Below are 25,571 nucleotides of genomic sequence, written 5' to 3' on the forward strand. Positions count from 1 at the left end.
TGATAATGTAGTCCAGATTTGAAGAGTCTAGGTGTAGTGGTTTTCAATCAGGACCGAATTGAAGATTCTAAGTGGTTTTCAAGCCGAATCAGATGCTGCGAATCGGATGCCAACTTCAGCGTTGTGTAAAGATGAGCCCCTTTCCCATTTTGAAAGTCAATATATTATTATATCCAATCATATTTAAATCATCGACTTCCACAGCGCAGCAGATTAAGTAACATGCAGTGAGATCATTCAGCGAAAGGAATAACAATATATAGATAGGAGAAAATTGTAATGCATAACACCATAGGACACTATTTTCCCATCTGCAGACACAACAAGTACATGTTGATTTTTTTAAAGCAAATAGGTCTTACATGCTGCAGAACCATGTTGATTTATCCTCTCACTTTGTCCAATCCGGGCTTTACTCTAAATCTTCATTCAGAGGCATTCCCACCAAGTGGCAGAATGAAAACATGTCGTGGTAATGCTTGCTTGGATAAAGATAATCATATAGGTACAAAGGTACCTGACTCTTCTGATCCGAACCACCAGGTTGCTTGATATTCATTTAATGGAACATTTATGGCTTATAATATATACTTATATATAAACATATATATTTATATATATATAGCCTCAAATTATCAATTTGAGGATCACTTGTTCATTGGCCACAACATTGAGAACTTCCATTTATTTGTTTTAAGTTGCAAGATAACATACACCTAGGCTATAGCAAACTGAAAGATAATGCAAATTATGGAACTATATTAACGTTAATTACATATTCAGGAAATGTATTAGGCACCAATGACATTGCAGACCTCAACTTAATGGTGAATATAGAGCATAGTAATAGCTAATCATAAAGAAAGGAAGAATATTGTAATTTCACACTATTTCACCTGCAACAAAAGCTAGAATATGCAATACTGTTGATCCATCTATTGCTTCCATCCATCTTATTCATCTCTCTCCATTGAATTAATTTATATCCATCTAATTTATTCATTCCCCTGTAGTCCCCCAGCGGTGAGTTGTCCTAAGCAGTGTACAGTGAGCATACAAATTGTAATACGAAGAAAAAGACACTTTGGAAGATATTGTATAAAATGATGAACGTAAGCCATGAAACAAGCAATTAAAGCTGCAGTTCAAACTGCTGTAGGTAAGATGTGAGCATTGTAAAGTGAGACAGCAGAAGAGAGCGGTAGAGCGCATGTTTTTGAAAATTAACCACCAAAAAAAACGCCCTCTCTTTCTGCTCCCTCCCTATAGGTTTCTCCGTTTATTTTGCATTCACGCAGCTGAGATTGACAAGCAAGATGGATTCCCTGAACCAATCAGGGGAGAGATGTCCTGATTGGCTCATTCAGAGGCAGGCGTACTCAACTGAAAATAGATTCTGCACCTTTCCTTCACTAATAGCCAACGTTTGACAATGGCATTTCTAACTAACGACCCTTAAGAGAGTGAGACCTTACCTACAGCACCTTTAAGGGATGCAGTGGACAGCTGCGTGACAAGCGTGGCGTCACTGCGTTCCTGGTTCATCGTTACCAGGGAGAACGGCCTGCATGCATCCAATACAAAACATGAGATGAGCCAAGCGTCAGCATGCTGCTGGGAAACACAAGAAACCAATCCAGTTTGAGTAGGGGGAACGGGATGAAGATCTGTTGTTTTATCACCTTTGGAGGAATGAAAATAAATCAAACAGTCACAATCTCAAAGATGTGTTTCTTGCCCTTGAGACACGACGCTCGTCAAGCCCTTCGCTAATGCTGACGTCTCCGGGGACAATGCTGGCGTAGTGGGCGTGTTCATTCAGTCGGGATGCTGGTGAGGGGGCTGAGTGCGGGCGGTGAGGGGCCCCTCCCAGGACTCATGGGGGAGATGGCCCTGTGGCTGTAGTACTCCACCACTTGCTTGGGAACCTCTGCCAACACGCATTTGGCTAGCGCCGCCGGGGAAGCCTGCGACGAGAGAGAACGGCTACAAGTTCAGAAACACTCCCAAACACTTGAGCTGGAGCCACACACTGCCGCAATTAAACAAAGAGAACTTGGGTGCAGAGGTTTTGACGCTCGGGGGGCGAGACGAGCGATCTGCAGTAGGGTGCAGTGCGACTGGCAAAGCTGAGGGCACATTAGCAAGCGCCGGATCCGTTCTTTTGTTTTATGGGGATCATGGTCTAATTAGGGCCTAATCTCTGTTTTAATTATCATCTGTAAAAATGTGAGATTGACCAGGCATTCTCATAATGCAGTTTAGTAGTTAATAGTTAATAGTTTTTCATATACATGACAGGCACGTAAAAATGGCTCCAATTCTAAATCTTAAATGTAGGTCAGTTGGAAGAATGAAATCCAAAATCCATAAAGATGTGCTCTTCAATGCATCATGGATAAGCCCAATGTTAGAGCCAGCCTTTAAATGCATGCAACACATTTATGATGTATTATTTATCCTCTGGACCTCATCCAGCACATTACACCCATCTGCAGCATTGGCGAGGTATGCAAATGCTCTGTGTTTGCTCTTTGAAAGCACAGCCTGTCAATGAGTTTCCTGAACACGTGCCGTAAGCCATGCTGTCCATAAAATACCACAAGGATAGCTATGTGGGAAAAAAAGAAAAAGAGCATTTTCTTTGGAGAGCTGTGAAAAGGCTCCTCTCTCCGTCTGTATTTGTGTCTGTTGCCATGTGAAAGCCACCGACCCACAGCATGCAGCGGTAGAGCCGGTGAGAAATAAGTGGATGACGCGAGAGACCAAGAGTGTGGCGGAAGTGAGAAAGAAACAAACCGTTTTGAAGTCCCTGAAGGGCACAAACTGAACAATGTCCCTAAGGACTGGCTCTCCCTTTGGCGAGCGCAGAACCCCGTCGTCTCCGTCCAAGATCTGCATGTCTGTGAAGTCTGCGTTGCCCACGCCGACGATGATGATGGACAGGGGCTGGTAGGAGGCGCGCACGATGGCCTCGCGTGTGTCCGCCATGTCGGTCACCACGCCGTCCGTCAGGATGAGCAGAATGTGGTACCGCTGTTGGGAGGAAGAAGAACAGCCCACTCAGTATTTTAATTGGAGGAGTCACTTACATCGTTGGCACCTCCCGGTTGATTAATGTTTCCTGAATGAAGAAATCCAATATAAAAATTGGTATATTATTATAATAATGTGACATAAAAATGTGACGTCCAAGGAACGGCGGTCCAGCCCTTGAATAACAAGCTCCTTAAATTTCCACAATGGATTTCAATTGAGTGGAACTTTTTAAAGGGGACATATTATACCACCAGGTGTGAGTGTTATTAGCCTTACAAGCCGTTTTGAAAATCTGCCCCATATGACATCACTAGTGGGTGCGTCTATCTAGTTCTGTGCTGGATAGATGAGCAAGGTTTACTTCAGTCCACTGGGTAAGCTGGTAAACACTCCCACTAGTGATGTCAAATGGGGCCGATTTTTTTATTTATTCTTTTAAGATTGTATACTATGTAATACAATAAATACACATATGATATCTAATGTGGTAACAGGATTGATCTTTGTCTCCAGTGTCTCCAGGTCAGTTTCCATAAGAAGCGAACGGTTTGTCTTGGCAAGAGACCAAAATGGCTCGGCTGTTGCAGCTAAAAGGTTGTAATATGAAACAGAGCGGCGCCTAGGGTGAAAACAAGTTGAACCTTAATAAAAAAACAGGCATATATAATCCAGTCAGTTTATGGGAGGTTTTAATTCGATTTTCTAATTTATCGGAACTTCAGCAAGCACAATTGATAAGTCTTGGGGAAATTTGATTAATTGACGTGAGTCTCTTAAATTACACTGCATCATTTCCTTTCATGGATATAAAGTTTTTAAGTGATATCAATGTCAGTTTTATTCCTTTATCACAGTTAGTTAGAATAGTTGGAATGAAAACAAGTGTAGCTCATTAAGTTAATTAAGGGTCTCTGGGAACGCCAGTGCCAATAATTAGCATCATCAGGTACACCTCAGTCTGGCCCGACTATGTAACTATTAAAGGTGTAATTAATGAAGATATCAGAAGCCAAGCCATCAAGGTTGTTCACCATCGCAGGACAAAGCTTTTTTATATTTCTATCCCTTTATTTTCTTTCATTCACAGAGAATTCATAGCATAATGAATGACATAGCTAGACCTACATAATGGCTATGGCCATAGCCATAGGCCCCCCCCCCCCCCCCCCCTTCAACCACTCGGGCAGTCTAACTTGGGCAGTGAGACGGAAGCCAGTGGCGCAGCTTTGGATTCAATTGTAGTGTACCAGACTGTTCTGAGTTTAGTTTGGAAAAGGAGGTGTGTCCCTCGTGAGTTGCCGTAGGGGGGAAGTTCGGGGAAGTGTTACGGCTGATGTGTTGTGCGGGTGTGTCTGAGATTAAAGTGAAGCGGAGTTGGCTGCGGAACACACTATCTCGTCTCCGGTGCCGTTCATTGTTTTCTATGATACTACAGTATAGGCGAACCCAGAACGCTCGGCTACAGTAGCATACCCATCTCGCAAATGTAGAGTCCGATTCTCCTGCTGCTGTCATCTTCTCCTCTAGCAGTAACGCGCGTTACTGAGATTTGTACCGAGTAAAATATTACCTTTTTTTTTTTTAATGCCTTACATTACCGCGTTATAGCAAAAAGTAATACATTACAGTAATCACATTACTTTTGTTACGCGTTACTCCCAACACTGATCCTAACATACAGAAGAACAGGCTTACCATTTGCCCTTGTCTAAGAGGTTGCATTAAATTTCGCTGATGTAAATTCATTAACACAGCGACACTTTCTCTGTTACCGCCTTGCTACGTCGGCCTGTTTTGAGCGTTAGGTAGCCGCTACAGAGTGGGCGTAGCCAAAACACTTCCAAGAAGTCCCTCAGTCGGAACACGCCTATTGTGTATGAAGGGGAATCGAACTCCCTGGCATCTCATTATGCATCAGCATTCAGCACATAATGTTTAATTTAAGGGAGATGAATATAAAGTTAATTCATGAATAAATAAGGCATTTGCTTTCGTATGAACCCATCCCAAAATAATGATCCACAATATACATTCCTAAAGGAACATAAATGGACATTAATTTGACTTTTTTTTTTTTTTTACTGCAACTTCAGGGCATTAATGAGGCCCAGATCAACCCCGAAACGATTAAAAGCTGTGAGTCGCTATTTTGTCATTGTAATCAATTGGAACCCTGCATTCCGTGCACTGCTATTGCGTTGCTGAGGGCTTGGCTTTTCATGGTTTCCAATATCATTTTTAGTGACTTCGATGGATGGAAACTGAACTCTCTAGGGGGATCGGGGGGCATGCCCCTCCCCCCCTATAAAATCTAGACGATTTTCTTGGCAATTGGAATACTACTAAAAAGTGTTTGAATGCAAAGTCAAAGGTTAATTTTGTTATTAGTTGCTCATTTATGGATGCCTTAATGTTCAAGGCAGTTTTCTAGGTAGTTGAGAAAGATAGATGATTTTTCTTCCAGCTATCACAAGGTTATTGCAAATTAAGATTCTGCTGCTTTCTCTTGCAAACAGTCCCTAGATACATGGAGAAACCACTCGCCGGCGTTGCCTCCCAGGCCCCAGTAATTAAAGGGAAACTTCACCCATTTCCATTAAGCTTTGTATCGTTAGAAACCCACTCATATGTTTGAATGGTCGTGCATCATTCCCTTATTTTCTGGAGACTGGAGAGATCCGTATCGTTAACAAAGCGTCATCAACACATAGTTTGAAAATCATCTAGCTTTGCTTGATACATTACATTCTAAATTTTTACTACTTAAACTTTTATCATTGCCAAATTCCCAGGTGTTCTAAAGTGCTACCAGCTTTTCATAATACATAAAAACAATACATTCAAGAAACCACAACAGAGAAAGTAAACAAAATAATGGGAGATGCTCATCCATAAAAAACAGCAGCTACAGTATGTAGCTATCCTATTCCTCCTGCCTTTCCTGAAGCGATTCCTAGGGCATTAATAGAGGATGTAAATAAAGCATGAGGGGAAATATTGCCACTGCATCCACCGTTTAATGGACCTAACGCCAACACACAAACCTTTCAGATACCGTGGCTTTCATTAGAGCAAACTATTCTGTTCTCTAAAAGCAACAGAGAGTGGATTACTCTGGGGAGAAAAAAGTATGAAAATCAGGGCCATGGCAATAATGTCCTATCATATCATCAGCTACATCTCTCTCTCCCTCGTAAGAGAGTATGAAAAGAGACCTACCGAAGCATCTTTAATGGTCCCCTCCCCTGCAGCGAGCTTGGCTATCCGGCTGATGATGGGAGACACGTTGGTGGGCCCGTAGAGCTGGATCTTGGGAAGGCAGTTCTGGTAAGCCTCAACCACCCCTTGGATCTCTGGTCGATAGGGGCACAGCATCCATAAATGCCAAAATGAAAGACACATCTAGGTAGATAAACTAGAGGTCTGATTAGTTGAGCAATATATACATGAATATCATACTGTACAAGTTCTGGAAATGTGTCTACTTACCTTCACATTCATCATCTTCAGGGTTGAAATTAATAGCAAAGTCATGGGAAACCTGTAAAGTTGAAAGAATGCAAAGCGAAGAATATATCACCAGATAGTTTTCCCAATAACAAAGCAAAGTGAGCATATGTCGTATATCTGCCGGCGGTATACTTTCAGAAACTGGAAGTACGGTAGATATAAATCCTAAAGCAAAGAATATTACCAGATGGTTTTCCCAATAACAAAGCAAAGTGAGCGTATGTCCAATATCTGCCAGCGGTATACAATCAGAAACTCAAATTAGATATAAATTCTACACCTGTTATCAGCATTGGGAAAGTATGGTCAATAGAAGAATGTTATACTGTCATGAGGCTACCCCATTTAAAAATCTCATAACCACTAAAATTCCCCAATTACGTTCCCCATTCTAGATTGCAACTGGGAACTCAGAGGAGAGAATTAAAAGCAAATGTATCAAAAAGAACCATGGTGGTTTAATTTAACTTAGCACGTATTTGTTTTGTGCAATTTTCAAAACAAAAACAAATAAAGATATGAAGTCATCATAAAAATGCAAATTTTAATGCCTGCTATTGTGTCAAATAAAACGATGTTATCTTGGCAATAGTATGAGGCCTTCTCTTCGGTAAGTTGGTCAGGCAGTTTCTCATCTTATTGCAGATCTTGCTAAACTTAATAATTTTTCCGGACAACTATACGTTCATCCAAATATGTTCTCACCACCAAATAAAAGAGAACATAAAGGCATGTTTAAACATTGGATTGACAGGAAAAGGACTCAATGCCCCCCCCCCCCCGGATTAATCAATGATGGTTGTAATGTTCTCCAGAACACTGAATCAACTCTGCATCTGTGATTGACAAAATGAGCTGTGAGGTAAAACTGCTCATTGAAAAACGCCTTTCTGATCCAAAAAGGCTGTGATAGAGTTACCTAAGGTTTCAGTACGGAGGAGAGAGCTAGGCTAAATCTGTGACCTATGATGGAATAAAGCTCAGAATCAAAGCAACTCAACAAGCTGTCCAAACCTTTTCAGTTTTCTTTTTATTTCCTCAAAATATCTTTTGACAGGATAATTTTCTGAGCCAGGATTTTCTTGAAAAGGGCTTTCTGACAGAATGACATGAATATTTAGAAAATAGGTTGCACATGAACGCCTGTTTGGTAAACTGTCTCAGAGAGGCGGGAATATTAATGCTAATAAGACCATACAATTATAGATTGTTAAAAACATACTGTCTTGTGTGTGAATGTAAAAGGAAAATAACAAAAAGGGAAGACATGCAGAGAAGATTGCAAACAGTCCGGAGAATAAAAGGTGACTTAATATACCTCATAATTTGGTGGAATTCGGGCTCCAAATCCCAAGGCTGAAAATCTTTTGTCACTGAAACACAATGAAATAAATAGAGGGATTCATTATTTGATGTATTCTTAATCTAACATTACATTCAAACCTTGCCAAATGAAGACAGACGTATATTAGTACACACAAACACATTCTCAAGTACAACGCCAAACAACTTACTTTAATATTTTAAATCCATTATGCTGCTTGTGCAACCATCATCATTTGTAAATAATTGTGCATTGCTCATTTGCATGTACTGACCATTTGGATGGCTCTGCTATGATCAAATGAAAAAATATGTATGAGAAATTCATATGAACACTTATCCAAGAACAAAGCCCTTCTTGTCTGCCTTTCCACAGTCACAAAAACATCCCTGGCTTACAATCTCACATGTAATTCCCTGTTCCCTACATATAGAAGCATAAGTGTTGTATCCTTTTTTCAAGTGTTTGTTTGGTAATTTACTTAGGTGTTGTATAATGCTACATGGATGGTCAGATATCACAATGTCACAAGTTGTACTTCTGTACAACAGCTCGTGTTTGAGAATAAATCCTAGTACTCCAGCAATAAAAAGAAGGATCAGGAGAAGAACTCCACAGGGTAGGAGGAAATCGCGTTGGGAGTATCACCACGCAGATCCCAGCTCTCCAAAGGATACCCAATGCAACGCTGCCACCGCATGCCACACCACACAACGTATGCAGAGAGCTTATTTTAGAAAGATGTGACTCTGTAAACCGTCCTATTGTGTCTACTATCCGTTGAAGCCAAAATAAAAGCGTGTTCTCTCATATTATCCCGGGTAAGTTGATAGAAAATGTACCATGGGAAGTAAATATGAGAGTCAGGTTGCTGCAGGGAGCTCTGACAGTGTGTGTGGGTTCCCCCTCTGCTCAGCCTAATGATGGATTTTATACGAACAGGACCATAGCTTACACTAATTCAGCCCCACAACGCTGCAGTACAGTGAGTGAGTTAAAGTATCAAGCAAGCAGAAATTGTTCAGAGGAGTACATTAAAATGCTACCATGGAGTCTGACTTACCTCATTTCACATTCCTACGGTTAAAATAAAAATGTGCCATAAATATTTAACATATTTTTTAGGGAATTAGTCTGCAAGATAGCCTCAAGTAGAAATTCCCTTTGCAGACAAAATCTATATTTTAATATTGCTGATAAAGGAGGAACCTAAAGCCTAAAGGCGTCAGAAAGAATAATTAGTCATCAATTAGTAATGTTGATGATTTGGACAACATACTTTGGCCCATTGGTTCCAAGCTTGCGAAAAAGGTTTTAATAGCCTTTCGGTAATAAGTGTCATGAACATTATTCAAAGTATACTTCATTTGACAAATAATCCTATGGTTTCATTTGGCAACATGAACATGGAGCGCTGGCCGGAACACATTCAAATGTCCCATCGATTCTAAAAACAGACTGGTTTGAACCATGTTTGACACGATAGCAATGAGTAATGCACACTTCTAGAGATGGCCATTTTAAGCATTGTTTTACTGCTATATCTGTCTTGATGCACACACCACATTCAAGAGGCTCATTGTAAATAGCATATTGAACCCAGGGAAAGAGTGCTCTGGTCACAGTAAAGGATCCTCTGCCCACACAGAAAAGAGCCAGCCATAATGCACTCGCAGCAGAGGAGACTAGAATTCCACATCACCTGATTTACTACAAGATGACCAGCTGCCTCTGGTGGCAGCTGGTTGTGAATCAGAAGCAGTCTTTACAAATAGAAGAGCTGCCCACACATGCCATTATTGTAAGGTATGTTTGGATAAATGAAGGTGCTACATGGAAATATAAATGCACACACACGTGAGATGAAATAGTGTAGCAACGTGACCAGGCTACATGGGATATCCGTGGTATTGCAATGTCTCTAGAGTGATCTGCGATGCTATAATTAGTAATAAAGTCCTTGCGTAACATTCAATGGGAGGATGTGCATAAATCAAAGTCAGAGGGTGCTAATCCTCGTTTGACATCCACAAAGGAGAGGCCATTTTCTCTCATACCGCCAAAAAGTCAAAAATAAATTGATGTTCATCCTTTTGTTGCCAACAAGCATCCGCCTTTCATTTATAACTCAATGCATCAGCTGTCAACTACAAATCCCAATCCATGAGTCATTAGGGCAGCCTGTATGAACTAATGGTAGTATACTATTAGTTATAAACAAATCAATACTGATATTCGTTATAAACTAATGGTGTACTGATAGTTATACTATCAGTTATAATGGTATAATGATGGATACACTATTAGTTATGAAGAAATGGTTTACTGATATTTATTATAGACGAATATCAACACATAAGTCATGTGATCTTAAAGAGACAGTGTCCCTATAACACAGAACGAAAAGATGTCAATAACACAGTATGGTGAATTATGTCTATAGAGTCCACCACAAGACTACACTTTGTTGCTCAAATTTAACATTACTCTCCTCCTTGAGCCTCCCCAAATGTCTTGCGATATTGATATCCCCCCCTCCCCCCTGCGGACTGTTTTAGTTGTTTTATTTTTCTTATGTTTTGTGTGTATGCTATGTGTGACTGTAGGCTACTGCTGCCTGTCTTGGCCAGGACACTGGAAGAGATGTTTAATCTCAATGATGATTATTATTTTCAACCAACTAATTGTAGTTGCATTGCATTTTAAAATGTCAATGCACTTTTCAGCCCTGAATAACAGTAAAAGCTATTTATAATTGATTTGCATGCATAGTATACTACACTTTCCATTGAACAATTATCCGTTACCATAAATTGACAAATTTTATAATGTCAATGAAAGGCTCACACACTAGCTGCTTTCGGACACACGTGTAAGTCCTGATATTCCCCTGATGGGCCGTATGTGTGAACAACATATCCTGACATTTGTACCCTGAAAATCTCCTGAATAATACTACCCCTGAGGTAGTATTTTCTCCGTAGGAAATGTAAATGACCATATATGTGAATGAGGAGTAGAAAGTCTGTATTTCTCACACCACTTCAGTGGGTGTATTGATGACGCTTCTGCATGTCATTGAGTGGCCCCATGAATGATAATCGGCCGGTTGCCTTTTGTTCGCTGAATGGTTAAAATATATTTAAATGTTGGCAGTGCTTTTAAGAGTTATTTGTGTTGAACGAATGTTATACGTTGTAACATTATAGGCAAAATGTTATTATATAATGCGCTCAGAAATTTGTTACATTATCGACTGGGGTGTCCACATTATTGTTATGGGTTTAATTACAACTAGAGGTTGAGCGCGCAATGCGCGCCCGAAAATTCTAGTTTATTTACTAATGGTAAACTGATAGTGTGGGATGAAGTCAGTGTTATGGCTTGACGTTGTGTTTAGTTTGTAGGAGGGTGAACTGTGCAAAATGACTGGAGAGAAAATCAAATTTGTTTTCACACTGTTCCAACATGACATTGCTGAGATGGAGGTGGCATCTTGTCTCGCTGGGCTTAATATACCAGTCGCCAACTTTGCACAGAGGCGTCATCGTAGGATAAAAAACCTCTGTGTTAAGGGTCTGTTAATATAATGAAACAGTCAGCCACCGATTTACAAATTGACTCACAGGACAAATAACAGAGACACCAAAACCAACAGGACAGGTGGATTAAATCAAATAGTAAGAACAAAAAAAAATTAAAAAAGCGTATGTAACGACAATAGCGATAAGGAACTGAACAGTTAGGGAGGATGAGCAGAAAAGAGGGAGCTTTTGTAAATGTGTTTGAATGTTTCCATTCTTTTCAACAGGTTCTGTGTTTTTTGATGTTAAAAAGGGGGATGGTTCGTCTGAAGGAGGGATTTCAACCGATGGACCAACCTGTCGTAGTCCTGACAGATCTCTCCCACTGCTATCAGGGCCTTGAGGTACTCATTGGGCTGGTAGGGGTTGATGTAGTGCAGGGAGCAACTGTTCCGGGGGTCCCCATTGGAGGCTGTGAAATCAATGGCTACCTGAAAAAACATATTTTTTATGAGTAACCATTGTATTAGATGTTTACAATATTCACCACATTGACAGCCAATTGCCATATTGATAATATAATAATAGCAACAACACTATTGTTGAATGACAATACAATAATCACAGCTATGAAGCATACAAAAGGAGAGAACTCACTTTTTCTATTTAATATTGTTATCATCAATTATAGTATTATATTATAAATAAACAATACCAATACCAAAACAACACACATTAAATTGTGTCCACTGATGAAATGCAAATTGCAAAAATAAGTAAAGTAGGCTACGGCATATGATGTAAAAGCGTATTCTTGAACAAAGTTCAGTTGAAGTTCAGTTATAGGCCAATGTATCATATTATATTAATTATTCATTTTTAAAACATGTATATTTGCTGATATATCCGTTAAGCGATGGTCCACACCTACACAGACCCATATCTAGAGCACCCACATACAGGGAGGCAGCAACTGCAAGGAAAAGCTAGTGTGTTCCTGGAACCATGTGGTACACTTGATTAATATTCATTGCCTCTGTAATTCAGCCAGCAAGAGAGAGGTATCGCCACGGAGGGAACAGTAGAGGGCCAGAGTTGGAATACATTTCTGTGTTCATTCCAAGAGATTGCCTCCAGCAGGATAGCTTTCATCAAACATGAAGCAGAAATACACTGGAAATACCCACTGGGAGGAAAAGTCTATGTTTCAGATAAATGCAACATTTAATCATAATATAACTCTGGATGGGACTGTTTCCAGTCGGTTAACGGCCCAGTTGTGGATATATGAAAGACACATCGAGTTATATTCTACCTTCTGTAGCGAAGTCGGAAAGATGGACAGGATACCCTACTGTGTTGCTCTCACCTACTGATCAAAGCTGACGTGTTGCTGAAACTAGCTAATTTGATTTACCGTAAAATGGATCTGGCATCCTCCCATGATGTAGTCCAAGAAGGAGTACACTCTGTGGAGCTGATGGGAAAGAAAACACCAACAGCACACCGTTGTCAGGCACTTCTAGCAGTCACAGTGGCTGTGTTGATCACAGTTGACAATCACACATTCAATTGCGACATGTTCCATCAAATGTCTGGACGGGAATCATTTTGAGGAATGCATTGTGGCGTTCGTTCCACACACAACCATTTCTGGACGGGCTGTTTTACGAGCCTGTTTTATGAGCCAACATGAAAAGAAGTGCGGATATCTGTGCGTTGCCGAACTATCGACTTGTTGTGTATGAAGTAATCAACCGTTCGACCGTGGAAATGGTTCGGCCCTAACCTTAAGGTCGCTGAGGATGACAACACCAGAGTTCTTGTAGTTCCTTTTCTTTTGCTTGTACTTTGGATTTACACAATCCCACGACACCTTCAAGATTGACATGGAAAGAAGAAAGAAGACTGTACATTTAATATTAATCTTAAACACTTAATCATATATATATATTGTATATATATTATATTTTTATTATTATTGTGTATATATATATTTACATTTATTAAAACGCTAAGTATGCATCATGATGTTTAAATGCTGAATCATGGTACAAAAAAAATAAAAGATAAATAAAAAATCATACCTTGATCCCACTGGATATTTTCTGCATGTCCCTGAAAGTTGCATAGAACTCCCCAATGAAGTCATGCTTGCCTCTGGAGTCATAATCCCAGACAAGGCACTGTTGCACACATACACACAGAGAATAAATCCCTGTCCTCTGTTCATAGCACAGTACACACACTCACACAGACACACACAAACCCACATGCTCACAAACACATATACATAACATTGTGTTGTCTAAGTGATACGATGTCAGTGCTTTTTTGCCGACCCTGCTTCCTAATCCCTCATATTGTCTTTAAGGCTGGTGGTAGTCACAGAGGTCCAGCAGTGCATTAGAACAGAGAGCTCCTACAAGCCTTGCCTTGAGTTTCCGGTCCTCATCGCAGCTGCACAGGGATATGAGGGACACTTTGAAGGGCTCCCAAACCGGGTTCAAGTTGTTTTTGATCACCTATTCGAGCAAGAACGACATAATTTGTGGAGTGAGATTGATGCAACCAAAAGCAAACTATGTGTATACTGTATACTGGGGTTGAAACCTATTGTATACGCTTAGTATAGGAGCGTTTCAAGGTAAGAAGACGTGGCACCTCAGTCCTGTGCACCAGCTGTTCAGTTCCGTCGTCGTTCATCCGATAAATTTCCAGAAATGGGTCAGACTTACTGAAGAGATCCTGCAAAGATGTGTAATTTCGTCAGTTACATGAAACAAAACCATCATTAAATCGTTGATGTCATTGTGAATACAAATAAGATGGTGTGAAAGTAAAGAGCAATCTATTGAAGTTCAAAATAAAGGAATAAACAGGCATGCATTAAGAGAATTATAAGAACATCTCTGTGTGCCCCTTTGTCGAAAGTGACTGGACAAGGCAACTTACAGTTACGTGCATTAATCGATGAAGATAAACAGCCCAAAAGTGCAAGAATTATTCTGTCCACTGTGTGAACAACTTCCAAAAATACTCAAAGCCAATGCTTTTAAGTGCTACGATATAGAAACAAGATAGAGACAGAGAGACCGATAGAGAGATAAAACGCTAAAGAGAGAATTGTGTGAATTGTTTTAGCACTACGCTATAGAAACAAGTGAGAGACAGATATAAATATACAGTATATATATATATATTTACTTATTCATTTAATGTGTACCAGTCAACCAAATCAAGAGCTCTGCTTAAAACCGGTCGTTATACAAGGATGGCAAGAAGGCATTCATTTAATCGAATCAGGTCAAATCATGTTCGGAGATAGCATGCTGGTGAGTGACCCATCTTAGATGTGGGACTTGGTTCTTTGATCTCATAAAAACTATTTTTTCAAAGAATTATATATGGTGAAAGCCCCCCCCCCCCCCCACATTGCTAAAAGTGAAGTAGGCTGTTGACATCATCAACTTCTTTGGATGTTTTTCTTCAGCAGCGACTGGGCCTCTTCTTACAATTTACAGAATAGTGGAAAGAGCAATTAAATCGGGAAAATCAAGCAGATTATCTGCAAAAACCTAAAGACCTTAAATGAGACAATGACCTCAAGCACAAGGCCAAGTAAACTCAGAGCAGATTTAATAAAAAAAAAAAAATACATCTGTGGCTCTGATTGAAAATCCACTCCAGTTCACAATTGCATCTAATCAACATCACAACATTGTTCCTGTCTGTCTGTCTGCCAGAACTATCTCACTCCAAGCTCTGCAACACTGCTTGATACTTAGCCCAGAATTTGTATTATGAAATTAAACATAACACATTATTGTCTATTTCTGCAATGACAGTAATTATTTGTGATTGAAATATGCAAACAGCCTACTGAAACGTGCTGCCGACAAATGTTTAACTGTTGGAGCTATGAGAATGCAGACAAGGCACTTACTCCAAATAGATGTGTGATTCTTATTTGCCAGACAAATCGGAATACTTTCAAAGAGGGTGAACACATTCAAATGGCACTTTGGATTGTTATTTTCTAATTCATTACACATTTATCGTTACTGTTATGAACATCTGCCTACAAAAGCCTTCGCTAACCTAAAGGTGGAACACATAGAGGCGTTATACTGACACACAGCTTGTCCACTGCTAATCTGGCAACTGTGTTTACTGCCGTAATGAATCAAATCAGCAAAAGGAAGTCTTCCTGACGTGACGTCTCAAGTACTGGATTTAGGAGAAGAGCAGCCACTGATTGTTAGGTCAATTGATTCTTCAGAGCAGAAAATATATAATTACTGTGTATGAGTGTGTGTGTGTGTGTGTGTGTGTGTGTGTGTGTGTTTGTGTGTGTGTGTGTGTGTGTGTGTGTGTGTGTGTGTGTGTGTGTGTGTGTGTGTGTGTGTGTGTGTGTTTGTGTACTATTGTTTGTTAGAGAAGGGCAAAGAATGACACGGTTAATGCCATATTTATCGCCACATTAGCAAGATACATAACCACAGGCACGGACGCAAGAGGAGAGATATCACCCCTCCATCCACCCTCTGTGTTGTCATGACAACCGCTAGCCAGTGGTGGCAGCAGGGACTGATGTGAATCAGCAGTTAATCTCACTCAAACATAATCAAGAGTAATTTATTACATTTGTTACAAACTCTGTCTACATAACAACTGAACATATCACAATCCTGCATAGGATGAAGGAAAGTTTCAGAGTCAATAGATTTTTTTGATTCTACAATTGGTTCATTGATTTTCCATTATACAGAATGACTATATGTCGGTATGTTTAAAATGCATCCTGATTTACAAGTGCGTTTCTATTTAAGGAATTCCTGGAGGTTAATTCCTTAAATGTTCCTTAAAATAGCGGAGGAAAGGTTAGAACGGAAAGATGATGCAAGCTGCTGACGTCATCAATGTCTCATATACCCCATTAACTCACTATTTATGTGTGTGTGTGTGTGTGTGTGTGTGTATGTGTGTGTGTGTGTGTGTATGTGTGTGTTTGTGTGTGTGTGTGTGTGTGTGTGCGTGTGTGATTTTGTGTTCGCGTGTGTGTGTGTGTGTGTGTGTGTGTGTGTGTGTGTGTGTGTGTGTGTGTGTGTGTGTGTGTGTGTGTGTGTGTGTGTGTGTGTGTGTGTGAGTCTGTGTGTATGTGTGTGTGTAATTTCGGGAAGGGGGTTTTATTCCATTAGACAGTTGTTGCACATTCTGTGCCAAGAACTGCCACCTACTGCACGTTGGCAATCAGATCCTATTGAGAGTCAAAGGTGTGTCGATTTAATTGATGATAAAGTCTTTCCTTGATCACTATTTTGTGTAATTACAATTTAAAGAGGAAGGAAAATATTATTTAAATCAGCTAATGTATTGTTTTGTATTTCAGTGTACACACTTGGCAGAAAAAAACATTGCATGGGCTGGTATCTACATGTTTTACATTTCTTCCCTTTTTTTTCTATGAATCAGATCTTTTTCTTTACATCGCATTACATAGGCAATGATTCATAGGCCATTCATGTTTTGCCAAACAATATAAGTCCTATCCTCGTGAGAGCCAAGGAAAGCTTGCGATCATCTGTGATCACAGATGCAACTGAATCCCTGCTGCTTACTGAAATATGAAGCCTTCGCCTCAAGCCATTCTGTGGAAGCAGCCTCAAAGGTCATTGATTCCCCCTCTTGTCGTCAACACTGTTGTACTGGCTGTTTATTTCACTAGAATAGTCGTTGTTTTCTTTGTTTTCTTTTATTTCTGCTTCACTGCAGGATCCAGCTAGACCATATGGTGATACTATATACACTGGTGTCTCTCGCTTTAAGCCTGTAGGTTGGGCGTTTGGATGGAGATGCAGATGGTGTGCGGCTGCAGCGCATATCCAGCAGGAAACAGTGGGATCAGGAAGCGGAGGTGAGGGTCAATGGTGAGATGCAGAATATTTTGTATTTAAAAACACAGCATACTTGAAGAGTTACAGGCGTGAGGAAGAGGAGCGGGGGCGTTGAGTATGTTTTGTTTGAGCAATGGAAAGAAAATAAATACAAATGTGGGGGATTGTGGCGGCATCACATCCCCGCGAACAGCACTGTGTAATGGCAATGAAATGCTAAACAGTGTTGAATAACTATTTAGCGATACATGGAACACGCTGCATTTCTAAAAACAAGCGTTTCACTGGCTTACCTTATCATCCAGCTTCTTTGCACAGAAGGAAAGCTCAAGGTATCCATTGTTTCCGGAAATCTCCTCTGCATGCACCTGAAAATAAATCAGTTTGTGTTTTATAAAGTGTACAGGAAAAAGTTAGCCCCTTATGCCCAAGAATTATTATCAGCAACCAACAATTTTTCCTATGTATCCACTAAAGAAAAGAGTAATATGACCATGAAAAATGTATAAAACCCATCATTCAGTTATACCTCTGTTTTGTCTTCCTTTCTAGTTATTTGAATTACTAAAATGATTTGTTCTGCTTTTCTCACTTGATAGCAACACCCAAAGAATGTTGTAGCATTCTTAGCTGAATTGTCTGCTTATTGGAAAAGGACTGAAGACTGTGATTGGGACCTGCATATATGCCCATTTTGGAAACATGGCTGTCTATGTGTTAACATATGCCAGTCAGCAGTTAGTTATAGCCTTTCAAATCAGTTCCCGGAACAAAATACGTGAACACAACATGGGTCCGACAAGGTCCATTCAATTGTCGAATCATCATTAGCATTTCTTGAACATTTCCCTGCAATTTCCTCATACTTCCAAAGAAAAAGCTTATCACACATTTGATTGACTAGTGTTCATAGCAGTAGGGGTACCTTGTTTTTAAGATGATTACTACCTTCAGATCAGATAAGACTAATTTGGTTTCACGGTCCATCGCCTTTCAAATCCACTGTTGCCTGCTTAAGAATTACTCTCCAAAAGACTCCTCTAATTACTTTCAAAACAAGACTTATCAAAACACTGGGTCTCTCATTTTGAATCATCGAATTGATCGGCCTAATCAATCAGATACACAATGTTTGTGCAAAGATGCTCAGATTACATAACAAAGCTTAAGGGCAATGGCAAAAAGAATGTAGTTAATTTGTGTCTCTTGCTTTGTCGGTTGTCTGGTTGGTTCATTTCCCAAAATAGCCCCCATACACTACTGTCTCCCTTATATAATGCTTTGGATGTGAAGAAGACGCTTCGCTGATTAGCACAAACTGAAGCATTTAGGCAGTGTCAGTAATACTATATTAAAGCTGTTATTTTACCAAAAGTATTATGTTTACCATTGTATGTTTCATAAACATACATAATCATTCTTAAAGTCTAACTATAGTTTCACAAAACAGAGATTCAATAGCAGCCCCTCCATCTAATAAATTCTACATAACATTCCCAACATGCATTAGATGTCCATACAGCACGTTCACCAGAAGACACTTCTACATGTCTGATCGGTTCTACTGCTGGGGAACCCACCGTGATCGTTGACTTTGCAGCATATTTTCCGTACTTTAACAGCAAGGGCTTTACCATCTTCTTTTGGGCCACAATCTAAAGGGGGCAGGAGATGACAGTACCATTACAGCCACATCGAGTGTTGGATGAGGCACATAAGCCAATATGACATTCGCTCCATGCATTACCATAACCATATTGTGAGCATACCGCAAAGTGAACATCATTTTAAGAATCTAGCGGTATCTAGCAAATGAATGCACTGATTCACTATGAAGTTGAATTCCATCCAATTCCTCCACATCGTAACTAAAAGCATGTGGTTTATAACATAACAACTAACCTGGCCGAGGGTACACTCCACACCCCCGAGGAAGTCATCGTCGCGGGTCCCAATGCTGTGCGTGCCGTGGATGTCATACACCTCAAACCGTAGCTTCTGAACCTCCTCAAAGTAGTAGTCCACCATGAAGACCTTGGCAAAAACTGGATGCAGGTTGCTTTTGATGACCTCTGTCCTGTCCAGCTGGAAAGGCAGAAGAGATAATATATGCTGCTTGTATATTTTATAGGTCTATATTATAATGGTGTGGCTAAGGGGGCTAATTCCCCATAGCGCCATCATAACCTATGGCACATTATGAGCCCACACCAAAACACATGTTCGCTCTAGTTAAGGACCCATTTCCCTAATTGGGCTTATTCACCTCGGGCTGTTGCTCCCAGGTACATATATAATGTGTGCCCCTCTGTTGTGCTACACGTAATGTCAAATGTATGTGTGCTCTGAGAAGCCGGGCCAAGGAGCAGAACCAGTACAGCAAATGTATTCTGACAAGGCCCTGCCTCATCTGCGCCACTTAATGTTACCGAGCGCCAAAGTGATTTGCTGAATGTAATGACTGATGATCGTCAACAAGTAGATCAATAATCTACCATTCAGGTCGGATCGCAACTCCGTCTTGTATATGCGTTCTTCTACAGATTGCCGGCAGCATGGATATCAGATCATTTTTCTCCCCCATACATTGTCTTTCACACTGTCTTGCTCTCTTCGCACCATCTGGATGGACAGAATTGGAATGAGCGTGTGGAATGTGTTGTGTTGATAGAGTCTGAACGGAGTAACAGAGGGATTAGTGGGTGCTCATGCCTGTCACACAAACACACACACACACACATTCACATAAACACACACACACACACACACACACACACACACACACACACACACACACACACACACACACACACACACACACACACACACACACACACACACACACACACACAACCAAACACATTCACACACACACTCCCTCACACATACACCCACCCACACAGATAACCCCTAAGTAGGATATTAATATAGGGTGTTGTCTCGCTATCATCACAGGTTTGCATTAAAATAGCATTCTAAATTATGACATTTCAATTAAGTCATTATCACCACAGGGGTAAGGCTACAGTGTCTCTGTATAATAAAAACCAACTAAAAAGACAATATTTTCGCTTTTTTGGGTGCATGGTGTGCCATGAAAAAAATGAAAGAAATTGAAAAATAAATTAAATGAGAGAGAAACAGTATGTAGGCTAAGACATGGCAATATGAGACATGTTGTAAGCATGGACAGTCAGCTGAGGAGTTGTCTAGGCTTGCAAACTGGCAAATATAATCTCACACATACACACACACACTCGTGTGTGTGTGTGTGTGTGTGTGTGTGTGTGTGTGTGTGTGTGTGTGTGTGTGTGTGTGTGTGTGTTTGTGTGTGTGTGTGTGTGAGAGAGAGAGAGAGAGAGAGAGAGAGAGAGAGAGCAAGAGCGAGAGCGAGAGTGAGAGAGAGAGAGTGAGATGGAGAGAGAGTGAGAGAGACAGAGAGAGAGAGACAAATAGAGAGACAAATAGAGAGAAAGAGAGACCTATTGAGTGAGAGGGACAGAAAGAAAGAATGAAAGTGGGAGAATGAAACAACGAAAGAGTCGGCAAGTCGATTTTTGTGTACATGGAAATGTATGCCGTGGGAAAGACACATTTGTGTACAATATGTAAATAATTACATCCAGTTCTTTCTTTTTAAATTTGTATCGTAATAATAAAACTCCTGAAGCATTGCCCAATGGGAGCTAAAATCATTAAAATGTAGTTGCAGCTGTTCAAATCTGATGCATCCGTAAGGTTATCTCCCTCCCCTCCTGAGTCATCATTGAGCGTACAAAAGGGTATGAATAAAGCCCACAGAACAAACATTCTAGGAAAAATGGCCACATAGTAAAGTACTATGGTGTTAATACTAAAAACAGGTTCCTATAAAATAACATTTTATATTCAACCATTAAGATTTGATGGATTTAATAAAATCATGATAGCCCCATTGCTACTCTGAGAACATGTTCTCTATATTTGTGATATTTTTTCACCACTAGACTGTATGATTTAATTAAAAAGGAAATCGCTAATGCCTACACACAAGGTCAGCCTGGGACTAATTTGAGAAAATGATTGTTTTATTCATAATTAGAGCAGGGCAACAGTAACAAACTGCTTCATCTCACATATTGCGATATAAGTGGCTCCCTTGATTGTGTATTTTGGCAAGAACCAAACTGTTGAGCCCTACATCCATCTCTTCTATCTTTTGTTTTTCTGTTGAAATGCTAGAATTTGGGAACTGTACAGACGCATTGAGCTTCTTTAAAACAGTCCACACAATTCCTTCCAATGGACATGAATCATTTCTTGTTTAACATTGACATTAACTACTATTTGAGGGAATACAGTGTCTATGAAAGGGTCCAACTATTTCAACATTAACAAATATTGTTTTTTGCAGGGGAAAGAAAAGCTGAAATATGAATCAACAGAGCCTTACCTCTGTCCATTGCCCTTGAGCCTGCACCATAATAATGACACAGGGATCGGACTTATTCAGCGTGTCTCTGTCCAGCAAAGCTTTGCAGGAGACGCGAAGTTCCACTTTAGAGACACAGGTGACAGGACCACCCATGCTGGCTGCTGGAGATGTGGCCTCCTGAATGTCATTCATCCTTGCTGGGGGTGAGAGGATCTGTAGCAGTCAGACCACCAACACACCGTTGAAGACTCAGGAGAAGCAAAAAAAAACAAAAAACGGTTGATCGTTGAGACCTCTGAGCGGAGAGGAGCGCTAACTCAAAAGCGTCGGATGTTTTGCTTTGGTACAGATGCCCTAATAAGAACACAAGAGGTCTTGTGTAACAGGCTTTGCCTCAAGGTAATCCAACCAACAGCAATCAGTGGCTGTCAAGATCTCTCCTTAAGAATAACATCCTGCTCATGTAGTCTACATCATATCCATTAAGGTGTTATGAAACCAAAAATTGTGCTCTGGCTCCTTGGCTGAAAATGCAATAGGATAGCTGAAAGAAAAGTTTAAGGAAATAGCGCAATTATACAACTTTTTTTTTAATTGCAATGCAAGCTCTATAGAAGGGGTGATATTAATTTATGTTATTTTTTAGTACTGTCGCGTCCATTGAGATCCCTTTAGTAAAACTACTAATAGTAGGCTACATGTTTACACGTGCAGTTAATTTGGTTGAGGAGAGGTTGTTTGTTATTATAGGCTATCAGGGAAGACGATATGTTGACTTGATAATGCTTTTAGTACCAAGGACAGCGCCCCGGATCAAAGTGGAGCGACTACAGCGAAGAACCCGTACAACCACAATTGTAGGCTTGTATTAAATGGCTTTACAGCAGTAGTAAAAAAAAACGCGCTTATTCTTTGCAGAAGGAAAAGTTATAAGCTTAATATATAAATGAAGAAAACAAATCAAACGATTTTGCACAGACTACTCGTGCGAATAAAACAGGAAATCTCTTAAAATTAGGTCATAAGGGAAGGTTATTACAAAAAAACAACCTACAAAGGATTTCATTTACAAATAGATACAAGAAATACGCCAAAACGATGACCTCTCTACACAGCGTTAAAGGTGGAAACGATGAATCACTGGATGAATGGTAGTAGACTCCCGCTACTTTTAAAATAGACTGTCTTGCATGCAATCAAACAGTTTTAGTCGATACAAAACTGACGATCATTGAGAAAGGTGTTGCTCGTTGTAATTTATACTTACTCACTTGTTTAATCCTCTTCCAAAACAAAATGCATGTTTTATTCCCGCGAAACTCGCCGCCGAATCTGGCTTGGATTAGTCAGATGGGGAGTGAATCTGGTAGTAGGCTTGGTTTAGTAAAATGGGGAGTGAATCTAGTGGTTCGCTTGGTATAGTCAGATGGGGAGTGAATCTGTTGGTGGAGTTGGTTTGGCTAGGCGGGGTGTGTGATCTGGTGGTGAACTTGGTTTGTGCAGATGGTAAGAGAATCTGGTGGTAGGCTTTTGTTTGGTCAGATGGGGAGTAAATCTGCTGGTGGAGTTGGTTTGTGCAGATATGGGAGTGGATCTGATGAGCTTCGGTTTGGTCCGATGGGGAGTGAATCTAGCGGTGGAGTTGGTTTGCGCAGGTATGGGAGTGGATATGATGGTAGGCTTCGGTTTGGTCAGATGGTGAGTGATTCTGGTGGTGGAGTTGGTTTGTGCAGATATGGGAGTGAATCCGGTGGTAGGCTTGTTCTGTTCAGATGGGAGTGGATAAATCAGCAGCGAGTAATGTAGCCTACATTGCTGCCAGGAGCTACTTCTTCCAAACAAACGAACAGCATCAAGACTTCATTACTGGCCAAAAACAATCAATAAAGAACATCTAATAACAACTAACAACCCCCTGAATAATATAGTACTAGTCGGAATTTTAAAATTAGCCGTTTATAGAGAAAAGTCTGTCTAACCTGCTATTATATATGGGTAGTATAATCTGTCATAGAGATTAATGCCTCAATGTCTATATTAGCTTTGAACAGCATGATGTAGCCTATTTGAAGTAAATCTTTGGAATACCTTAATAGGATAATTTATATTTGTAAAGGCCTACTGAAATATACAAACATTACACCGAAATAAGTAAATACAAATAAATGTCACGAATGAGTAGTGGGCTCCATTCCTTAGATATAATAAATGGAATTTATGCCTAAACATCAAAGAAAGGTCTATATTGCATATTGATCCAGTTCTAATTAGCTACAACGCCAACATGCCAGTAAAACATAATACGATTTATATAGCCTATTTAGCAAGTTATATTGCCTAGAATATAACTGCACTTCAACACGCCTCAAAATGTTTTAATTGAAGTGTAGGCCTATGTGATAATTCCGTCTGTGTTTTTGATCGTAAATAAGGATCGACATGGGCAGTTGGCCAGACAGCTGGGAGGCAGGGCAGGGGCTGGTGGAGCTGAGATTAATATGCAGGAACCTGTAAAAGACTCCTGCACCACACACGAACGTAAAATACCTAGTGAAACATTACGAGACGTATTTCAATTTTTTTGCTTAAACCCCTTCCATTCAATGTATGCACTCATGACATGCCATAAAAGGTATGCATATAATATTTGATCGATGAACATTTAAATGTTAAGAAAAATTCAGTAAGCAACACGATAACCCTAGTAACCTAATTAAATAAGAGTCACCTCAATCTGGGTTAATTTCCTCGATAACTACTTTACTACTGCAGCTCCCCGTTTTATTTAGAATTCTAAGTGGCTATTTAATCAATGCTCTAGGATCACTTCAGGGAAAACCATGTAACAAAGATCTGCTTCATATCGAGCAATGGAATTGTGTCAACTCTTGTAAGACTGATGATAACGGCTTCAAGATTTTTTTACACTATTTCCAATAACATATTGACTATAGGTTTGGTGCACAAAGCCCTGAATTCTAATGACCCACCTCGTTCATTCAAGGGGGATAAAGTTACTTTGAAAAGGTTCTCAATGTCTGATGTCATGACCTCCAAATGATAACTACATACATCAGTATCTAAAAAAAACACCCTTATTACACATCTTATTTCTTTCCAAAACAGCAAGTCACCTCACAAAGCCTACCCGTAATTATTGTACTCGCCGCTCAAAAGTTTAGTAAATTTAAGTGGGGGCTATTAAGAGTAGAAATGGTAGTCATTGTTAAAACATCTGATTCAAGTGAAGGACTGCTGTATATACTTCTGAAGGACTCGACAAGTCTTCACTGAACTAACCCTTTACATGCTATGCAGAACGTAGTTCAACTTAGCAGGTAACCTTTTTTAAATAGTGCGGCCCCTCATCGACTTGTTAAAATGCAGGTTTGTCTATCATTGAAAGTAGCTTCTAAAAATGGCACCCCAATGGAATGCACACAAATAAGTTGCAATGGACACCTTTGTGTATAGAGCCACCTAGGGCTTTTTGGTGGCAACTGCAGCACACTCGAAGTTAACGCATAACGGCTGCCTGAGACACGATTTTATAAATGTACAGGCAGTCCTTGGGCTAATGACCTATGGCCAGCCCAGTGTTTGTAAAACCAGAAGGCATACCCGGGTTCAGGAAAGTACCATAATGTTCATTGGTTGACACCTCAAAAGGTCTTATTGGTCGCAGACAATGTTATCTAAAATCAGGCTTGTTCTTACATTAGCATTTGTTTAGGAGATTCTTTATCAAACCCGCTTAATGCAAGTGAAAACTTCAACCCCACATTATTGGCCATTATCCAGCCTAAAAAAAAACACCAGGTTAGATGGAGAATAGAGGACCTGCCAAAATCTTGATCTTTTAA

The 25,571-nt window shown here is 40.0% G+C and overlaps 1 protein-coding gene across 3 annotated transcripts; it reads right to left on the reverse strand.

The window, feature by feature from the left end:
• On the reverse strand, positions 1-25,529 carry cpne7 (copine VII). 3 transcript variants are annotated; one of them, XM_030377208.1, is made up of 16 exons: positions 22,976-25,529; positions 21,727-21,921; positions 19,197-19,379; positions 18,875-18,949; positions 17,588-17,662; positions 14,062-14,145; positions 13,833-13,922; positions 13,485-13,583; positions 13,187-13,273; positions 12,815-12,874; positions 11,755-11,888; positions 7,868-7,922; positions 6,529-6,580; positions 6,259-6,392; positions 2,800-3,036; positions 1-1,967 (listed from the first exon to the last, which is right to left on the reverse strand). In XM_030377208.1, exons 2-16 carry the CDS (start codon positions 21,898-21,900, stop codon positions 1,815-1,817), a joined length of 1,692 nt encoding a protein of 563 aa, XP_030233068.1. In that variant the 5' UTR covers positions 21,901-21,921; positions 22,976-25,529; the 3' UTR covers positions 1-1,814. The 3 variants fall into 3 exon arrangements, with proteins under 3 accessions (XP_030233068.1, XP_030233067.1, XP_030233066.1); XM_030377207.1 differs by having other exon boundaries at positions 2-1,967; positions 22,980-25,529; XM_030377206.1 differs by having other exon boundaries at positions 2-1,967; positions 21,727-21,956.
• Positions 25,530-25,571: the final 42 nt, after the last annotated feature.

Source organism: Gadus morhua, chromosome 14, assembly GCF_902167405.1.
Source record: "Gadus morhua chromosome 14, gadMor3.0, whole genome shotgun sequence".
Lineage (NCBI taxonomy): Eukaryota > Metazoa > Chordata > Actinopteri > Gadiformes > Gadidae > Gadus > Gadus morhua.